Raw genomic sequence first — 9,498 nt, 5'->3', positions numbered from 1 at the left:
CTACAGGAAATTATAAAAAAAGAAATCTGCTATCAGCTATCGGCAGAGTCTAACCTGCTATCATGATGGCCCTGAATTGTTTCTGTCATGGTTATAGACAGAGCCAGCACATGGCCTGGTGGTTAAGGGAGCTGGATTCCACATGACTGTGCTGGTCAAGTTCCAACCCAGCGGCTCAGACACGTGTATGTGCGTGCTTAAAATCCCAAAAGGAGGGAGAAGTGGAGGAGAAGGATTGTGGTATGATCACACCCCATCAGGGAGGGTTGCTTTCTCTCTCTCCTCTCCCTCCGATTTTTTTGCTTTGTTTTGTTAGCTTTTTGCTATAGGGCATGTGAGCTTGCCAGAGAGTAAGAGAAAGTGAGAAATCACTCCCGATGGGGAATGGCCATGCTGCAATCCCTTCTCCATTCTCCTCTTGGGACTTTGGACAGCATGCATGCACACTTGCCCAGCATGCTTTTCAAGCTGCTGGGTCCACACCACCACACCACCTGCTAGCCATCTCCTTCTCTCTATTTCTCTCTTACAAGTGCACATGCCTTTGAGTGAATTAAAAAGAAAAAAAAATGATTGAACCGCATTATTTTGGAATGTTTCCCAGCCAGGATAAATTCTCAAGTAGAAATAAACAAATAAACAAATTAAAATCTTAGACCCCATTTTACCAACTACCACTAACTTCACATGGTTTCATCACTTCACATGTACATTCATTAGACTGGTCCAGCTCCAGCCAGCTACTTTAACTGTTCTCGTTCTCGGGTCACAGGTGTGCCTCATGTTCCTATACACCTCCTTTACTAGAGCCTGTCTCTTTTCGGAGCTATTCACACAATCCAAACCCAATATTGGGACTAGGCATTAAAAGAAAGCAAAGTCAAAAATAATCAGGCCAGGAAACGTAGGTACAAACACTGAAAAAGATCAAGGCAGTTACATTTTACCAAAAGCCCAAGAGATGGTAGGTGCTTTCAGAAAACATAAAGCCTGAATTTTCTTTTCCGCTCTGTCATTTCAGGTGTCCTCATCATCTTTATGAAAGCTTGTTTTGAGACAGACAGAGAGAAAGAGAAAGATAGCACCCCCAATAAGGTCTTCACGCCACATCCACCACCAGCCTTAGGCAGCCTGGATCAAAGCCGCATGCTCAGTGTATAGAGGGAGGCCTCGGGATGCAAAGTGGGGCCCTTCTCATGTCGGCCCCTCTCCATGATTTTTGCCATCTGTCAAATACTTTTCCAAACCTCCTCACCACCATCTACAAGGCATCTTTTAAAAAGTTCATGGAAGATGCATATTATGAACAACCTGCACACGGATTTCAAGGGGGTTTTTTGGTATCAAAATAAATACATCCTTTAATTCCATTTTCCATGAACTTGTTGAAATACCTTCATATATTCAGTCACATTAAGCATGATTCTAATTCATTATAGGTGAGAGCTCTAAATACTTCTGTGAGCCATAAAACTAAAGGATCATAGATCATGCAGTTTTGCTTATTTCTGAGGGGCTCCCTCAGACGTGCCCTCCCCTTTCCCATCTCCCCCAGCGCTTTCGAACAGCAGCCTACAGTTGTAACAATAACCACACAACAGGAAAGCATACACGTTCCCAGACAGGAGCCTACCTCTTGATCGGTGAAAATCTCAATAAAGTTCTGGAAGGAGAAAGAGCCGGACTGAAGAATGAGCTCTCCAGTATTTTCAAAGCACTGCCCGGTCAGCACCAGCAGCTTGTGTCGGGCAGCATCGGTGATCATTAAACGCACCTGAAACAAAGCACAGAGGTGGGACATGAGCCTGCCATCCCACGTCCAGGACAGAGCTGGCATTTGGGACAAGTTGACCCATTTCCTCTTCCCACATTTTCTGCCTGTTAAAGGAGGAAATCTGAGGCCGGTTCCCAGTCATGACTTCTCCATCAGAGAAGCTGGGCCCACCCGATCCTCACTTTTCTATACTTGTGTATTTTTGTGTGTTTGTTATTGCATCTATTTGTAATCCACAGCCTTGCCCACTCAGAAAAATCAGCCTAGTTGGTCCTAGCAGGGGTCGGGGGAGGAAGGGCTATGGCTATAGGAATTAACCACAAAAATCAACCTTTGGTGGTCAGTTCCCCCACGCATGCCATGTCCAGTTTTGCTACTACTAAAGCAGTAGTGGTAGTCGACTTTCTCCCCGTAGTTTCCTCCTCTTTTTCGAAGCAGTCTTCACAGCTGGCAGTCATTTGTTCCACAGCTGTTCGGAAGTGTCTACTAGCAGCATGCGGCCTGTGAGACCAGGGAAGACTTGCAAATAAATATCTCACAGGCTGAGTCACCAGGTACAGTGCCGGTCCCCCAACTGTCCCCTCAGGAAAGACAGATTTCCGACTAGGGTGCCAAGTCAGCCCCTCCCATCCAGGATCCCTTTCCTTCCAAGCCATCAGCCAGCACACAGCTCCAAACACAGTCTCCACCGGGATCAGCAAGGCGGCCTGACACCGAACATAAAGGCAGGCTACCCCTGAATAGCAAACTCTGAAAGAGAATTGCAAATAGTCTACACTAAAGAACTCTCTGTGAACTTGAAGTGGCAGGAAGCCAGCTGTCCTTCAGCCGGAATACCACTCTAAGCACTAAAGTATTTGTTTTGAACCCAATTTATGAATGTTCAGCACATACTATGTGCCAGGCATGATGCTAGGCAGGATGGATGAAGAGACGATACAAAGTAAACGGGCAATGACCCTTTGCCCAAGAAACCCGCAGTCTAATCATGGAAAAACGCATGAACCTAAGGAATTATTTCAGCCCCATCTGCTCCACAGGCCAGCCTGGCTGGATTCCTTAAAACAAACTGCCTATTTTTCCTATTTCATTTCTCAAAGCTGTCCTACGCAGGATGTTTGGACATATATTAACCCTCCTGCTTTTTCAAGTTGTAATTACTTCCTAACTGGGTTAGTCATAAGAGATTGCTATCGCATCACTTTCCTTAACCTTGCATCCTAACGGATGCTCATAGATGTTTTGCTAATCTGAAAGCAGGCAGAAGAGGGTCAAAACAAGCTATCCTATGACAGCCAAATATGGAATCACCCAAATGTCCATCAGCTGCGGAATGGATAAGCAAATGTGGTATATCCATACAACAATGGGTATTACTCAACTATAAGAAGGAATGCCATACAGATAGATGCGACAACATGGACAAATCTTGAAAATACTATGCTAAGTGAAATAAGTCAGATACAAAAAGCCACATACTGTATGATTTCATTCACATGCAATGTCCGGAACAGGCAAGCACACAGAAGGTAGATCAGTGGGGTTGACAGAAGCCAGGCCCTACTAAGAGACTCAAGGGCTCTGGCAACATGCTCTGGAACTACACGGTGCTGATGGTAGCACAACTTTGACAAATAAAAACAGGATATGTTCACAGAGATGCTTGAAGTGTTGGCAGAAGACACTGCAGATAACGGAGGCTCCCAGGGACTTTGGCCACTTTAATGTCCAAGAACCAACTCACCCTCAAACATGCTACAGAGTAATAAAGGGGTGGACAATGACCTACAGCCGCTCCTCCCGACAGGGTGATCAGGAACTCCTGCTTAGCCAAGTTCTTCTGTCTCCATGGGTTTTAAAATACCCTGTTACTCTCTCTAGCAGCAATTCCCCCCACCATGTAAATTAAAATTTTATTGCTTATTTATCTTTGTAAAAAGGATATAAAATGCATATACAACAATGGAATCAATTACTGAAATTCTCAAGTACCTACCAACAAGCTTCGTCTGAACATTCCATGTCATGGCTATTATGATCTCCATTTCACAAGGGTGCAAAATGAGACGAGGCTAAGTAAGTAAGTGTACACTAGCTAGTAAGTGTCAGAACTAGGATTATGAACCTACTGGTCTGGCATCAGAGTCCATGCTCTGACCACTGCCCTATTCTGTCTCTCCACAGTGATGAGGGGCATGCGGGATAGCTCTGAATGGGGGTTGCATCTGAGATGCCATTCTTCTCCAAGTCTGGTGCCTGCATGTTCCAGTCTGAGAGCTTGCAGTGTATTTCCCCTGCTGTGTTCTTGCCAGACTTTACCCCAGCAACATCCCCCTGGCCCCCACACACCCAAAATTCTATACCCCCCCTTGCCTCAACAATATATTATGGTACTAGACCTGGTGGCTTGCTTTCTCACTTTCTCTCTCTCTCTCTCTCTCTGATTAAACTGGAAAATAATAATAAAGTTAAATAAAATAATTCTTTTTAAAAAATTACAGTTCCAGCTAGCATCTTCCACTTTATCCTTCTCAGGAGAGGCAATCTAGGTGGTACAGAGAAGCAGCCTCTGACTGGGATATAAGGAAGATCCCCCCCAGGCCCAAGAATTCTGTGTTCTTCCTCTGTCCCCACCTGCCCAGTCCCTCTGATCGCTGGGTCTCTGTCTAGTGTGTAAGACCTTGCCCCAGAGTCTGCAGAGCCAAATGCTTACCTCAGTGCTGACTGCTTCATCGGAAGGGTTGATCAGGACCACTGTCTCTAAGACGTCACTTCGGTGATGAAGGATCTTTTGTCCTGCAGGCACAAAAACACAAACAAAAGAGACCTTTAGCTTTTCCAGATGAAAACTGCTTTGCTTGCTTCTGAGCTAGCAGAGAAATTTCCACGTCCGATGTGGTACAGGGCCCCAGATTCTTCCCGCTATCTTGGGAAACACAATTGATGCTACTTAAGAGAGTGCGGACACCAGGAGATTCCTCCAGAAGCTGGGTCTGTTGGTCAGAAGCTCCTCACGCACTCACACTCTCTAGTTTTCATGGTCAGTCACCAGGCAGACTCTGTGTAGTAATAGCGGTTTTCATCTGAGACAAGGGGTGGGTGCCAGGAAAACTCAACCAGGCTCTTGACATTTCCTTTCTCATGGTAATTGGGGATGTTTCTCCATATCAGCCTTTCTTCTGGTGAGAACTGTGCTGAGATTAATTAGGAACCTTATTGTGAAATGAATGACATCCAGAAACCCAGCTAACAATTAGCCCAACAACCAGAATGGCTGTCTGAGGCAGGCTTACAGTCTGTTAGGGTATTCATTAATTAATTCACTTGCTTATAGAAGAGTGGAGAAACTGTGAACAAATGAAAAGTAGAGAACAACCCTCCCACTAGAGAGGATGGCCGAATTGCTCCCCAAAGACACGCAAAAATGACAGAGGATAACAAAGCAAGGTGTTGCATGGAAGCACAGAGCCTAACAAGGAGGGCTGAAGTTCTGCAGTGCCTTTGGCTTCACATCCCGGACCTTCCATGTTTACGGGTTCTATGTCATCGAGGGGCCAAGCCAGCCCTCTTACTAAAGTGGACTAAGGCTTATGGATGTCCTTCTAGAGTCCCCCTCCTTCAACAACGAGATGAAAGTGATTAGGTGGATGCGAAGACAGAGTTGGTAATCATAAGCTCTGTCAGTTGGTATGGGACAAAGACAAGGGTTGTTCCCTCATAAAAATTGGAAGACATGTGGTTGGGAGGGTAGACAAAACATGTCTGCCACTTGGAAATAAAATGAAGCTTGGGGGAAGGGAGAAAATGGATTTGAATCTGATGCAAACAGACACCAAAGGAGAGAAACACAAGAGGAGAGAATAACTAAAAGCAACTGTTTTCCAGAAAAATAGTTTGTCAGTTCTTTTAAAGTCTGAACTAGAGTTACTATTAAGATCCAGCAATTCCACTCATAGGTAGAATTAAGAGCAAGAAATTCAACAGATACTTGTGTATCAATGTTAACTGCAGCACTATTCACAATAGTCAAAAGTGAGACAACCCAACTGTTCATCTATGGGTGATTTAATCAAATGTGGTATATCTGTACATGGAATACTACTTAGCTATCAAGAAGAACGAAGTTTTGAATGCTACAACATGGAAACCTAAAAAACATTGTGCTAAGTGAAATAATCCAGACACAAAAGGAGAAATATGGTATGATTCTATTTACATCAAATATCTAAAATAGGCAAATTCACTGCATCAGAGAGTAGATTAAAAGTTACCAGGACGAGGGGAGAACAATGGGGAGTTATTGCTTAATGGGTACAGTCTCTCTTTGGGGGATGATAATGTTTTTTTTTTTTTTTGAGAGGTTTTTGCTATAGGGCGCGTGCGCTCGCCAGACAGACAGAGAGAGACATAGAGACAGAAAGCGAGAAATCACCCCCCAGGGGGGATGGTCACACCGCAATCCCTTCTCCATTCTCCTCTCGGGATCTTGGGCACGCACGCACACACGCCTGGCATGAATTTTCAGCCACCAGGTCTGGGACGCAAACCGCGGTCGACTACGTGGGAGTCCAGCGACATAGCCATTACGCTAACTGCTGGTTCCCGATGATAATGTTTTTGAAAGCAAAGATGATGGATGTACACCCTTGTGAATAGAATTAGTACCGCTGAGTCATACATTTAAAAACAACTAAAACAGGGGATTGTGGCGTGGCCATCCCCCCAGGGGAGTGATTTCTCACTTTCTGTCTCTCTGCCTCTCTCTGTCTAGCGAGTGCACGCACCCCATAGCAAAAACCTCTTAAAAAATTAAAAAGCTGATAATGTAATAATATACCAAAACCCAATAACTTTACAGTAATTTTAAATGAGTGAACTGTGTGGCATATAAAAATTATAGATCAATAAAGCAGTCAGAAAATAAAAAAGGAACTAGTGTAGCCTGGTTAGGGTTATTTTTCTTTTATATCAACAAGGACAGCAAATACTACAGCAACATACTGAAATACTTACCACCCATTACTCTCGCCATTAACATGCCCATTCTCGACCGTCTTACTTTTTCTGAAAGCTAATATTAAATCCCACATCAGGCACAGAAAAAGCCAAAACTGGACAATAATTGTGTAAGCAAATGTAAGAGTTCACTTATACGACCTCACTTAATCTCCAGAAGAGCTCTGTGACAGGTACTATGACTGTCCCTTTCCACTGTCAAGGACAATGAGTCTAGAGAGAATTAATTAGCCCAAGATCAAACAACTAGTGCGGGGTTGAGCCAAGATTTGGACCCAGGTCACCAGGTCTGGCGTCTTCTACTTCACTATTCTGTGGTGCTAGTTACTAGTTACTGGTTACTCCAAATGCCTAAACACGAAGAAATTCCAGAACAGAATGTCACACAATTTGATGCAAGCAAAAAACTAAGTGTAAAAACATAAACTAAACCATGGAAAGAAAGTTTATTTATTATGAGTGCTGAAGTCTGTCATTTGTCGAACACTGCTTTTTGGCTTTTTGATTATTGTTATTTTCATTTTTGACAACCATGTGCATTGAAAACTAAAGCAAAGGAGAATTGAATAGAACAAGTGAGTGACAGACTGAAAATCAGCAAAACACATACAATAGTCCTCTTTCTAGCTTAAATCAAGGGGAAGTAAAAGATCATTTTCTTGGTCACACTTATGACATAAGCACCCAAAGCGTCAGACAGCACAATGTCCGATGTGACTGTCATCACCTATGTCCTGTAGGAAACCACAGAGGTAGACTTGAGCAAGGTACACAGAGTGGCTCCCTCCCCCAGAGATGGTAAAGAAGGCAGAGCTCTTTTGTTTCCTAAATGACCCTTCACCATCACCCGGACCTTGTTAACTGCACCTCTCAAGACACGCATCCAGGCAACAATGGCCTGGTGCAGTGCAGGCTCCTGCTCACGCAGCACACTCTTCTCCCAATACACAGAGAGGTCTTCCCTGCTCAGGCTCCCTGGCAGGGCGTTCTTACCATCTACCAGAAGTTCCTTTCCTCTAAGGCTTCATCTCTTGCAAAAAAAAAAAACAAAGGTCCTGTGACAGCTGCGGTTCACCTCCACTCCTTCCAAGTCAATATTCAGAACAGTCTGCCCAGGAATTCAACTGACGACATTCCTTTTGTCCATCTTTGGAAATACTGAGAGGAATGACACAGACATGCACCAAGATGCCATGGCACTCCTTCAACAAAGGCCTTTTTATAAGATTGGATTAAAGGGGAAAAGGAGTTTAAAGGGAGAGATAGAAGCTTCCAGTTCTTGTCATGGCTGGCCAGACCATTGGTCGGATTCTTCCCTAGGATGACGTAACAGAGGCTGGGCCTCTGGCATCTGGCAAAGCCAAAAGCCTGGCCAGGGGCCAAGGAACCCCAACCCCTGCAGCCCATGGGTGCCAGCTCTCCCGCAGCAAGCAGGCAGGCAGGCAGGCAGGCAGGCAGGCGGCTGGGCTGCTTGCAAAGATGCATATTTGAGGAATGTTTCACACTGGGAAACAGGCCAGGCATTCTGAAGGAGAGGCCACCACCCTCGCCTGTAAAGGTCTCATTTGGCTGCTTCAGAAAAGAAGTTCCCAGGAAAGAAAGACAACAGGGTCCCAGCCTCCCTCCCCACAGTGCAGTCTGCATCCCCCATTCTACACCTCACAGGGATGCTATTGGGCAGCCCCTGAATAGTTCACTCTCCTCAGCACTGGCCCCAGGAAAGCAGAGGCAGTGGGCTTGAGCCGAAATGATTGTGCCACTTACTGCTTCCGTCAGAAAAAAGCCTTTGAGGGCTGCCCAATGGAACTCAGTGATTGTGGAGAATTGACCTGGGTGGGGGTGGGAGAAATGTGCAGCAGAGAAGGTCCTTTTGATTCTGCTCCACCTCAGAATCAAAAGAGGATGGTCTGGGGACCCCTCAAAGCAACAGGGTCCTTGCAGACAATGAGACTTTTGTGGATGCTCTCTCGAAGCGGTGGATGGAATTGAAAAAGCAGCCTGGATCTTTCAGTTATTGTTGGTATTTTTTTCTTTTTGGAGATATGACGAATTAATGAAATGTGTCTCTTAAGATTGAGTTGTTTTAGTGATTTGTGTCTTACTATATCCTGGTGATTTTGAATTCTCTTAAGGCAAAGTGGTTTTTTTCTTTTTTTAAAGTACCAGAGGATGCATGTACTTCCAGAGAGGGACAGAGAGGTAGGGGGAGGAGAAAGCACGCCACAGTGAGGCATGCTCATGACACAATCCCTTCTCTTCCATTTCTTCATCTTGTCAGGATCTGGGACTTGCACATGTGCCCAGTGTGTTTTTCAAGCTGCCAGGGAGGGGTTTCAAACTATGGTAAGCTCTGTGGGATCTGGTTCCCTTAACCACTAGGCTATGGGGCCAGGCAACAGAATGAACACTGAATTTCCATTAATATTCACAGGCCAGAACTTGATTTGTACAACTTCTTTTTCTGAAAAATTCATACTCTATAAGGATAACCTAGAAATGGTCATTGAAAAACAAAATATTTAACTTCTGGGAACCAGCAGTTAGCGTAATGGCTATGTCGCTGGACTTCCACGTAGTCGACTGCGGTTCGCGTCCCGGACCCGGTGGCTTAAAACTCACACCGGGCGCGTGTGTGTGCGTGCCCAAGATCCCGAGAGGAGAATGGAGGAGAAGGGATTGCGGCGTGGCCATGCCCTCTGGGGGGTGAT

General features: G+C 45.0%; 1 protein-coding gene across 1 annotated transcript in view; it reads right to left on the bottom strand.

The window, feature by feature from the left end:
- Nucleotides 1-9,498, bottom strand: part of MAP1B (microtubule associated protein 1B) — a 114,365-nt gene that overhangs the window by 23,933 nt on the left and 80,934 nt on the right. The window contains 2 exon segments of the mRNA XM_014584137.1: nt 1,634-1,774; nt 4,488-4,570. Coding sequence (XP_014439623.1) covers nt 1,634-1,765 — 132 coding nt within the window. The 5' untranslated portion in view covers nt 1,766-1,774; nt 4,488-4,570.

Source organism: Tupaia chinensis, unplaced genomic scaffold (genome assembly GCF_000334495.1).
Source record: "Tupaia chinensis unplaced genomic scaffold, TupChi_1.0 Scaffold145717_1, whole genome shotgun sequence".
In the NCBI taxonomy this organism is placed as follows: domain Eukaryota; kingdom Metazoa; phylum Chordata; class Mammalia; order Scandentia; family Tupaiidae; genus Tupaia; species Tupaia belangeri.
This window is presented reverse-complemented; position numbering and strand designations above follow the sequence as displayed.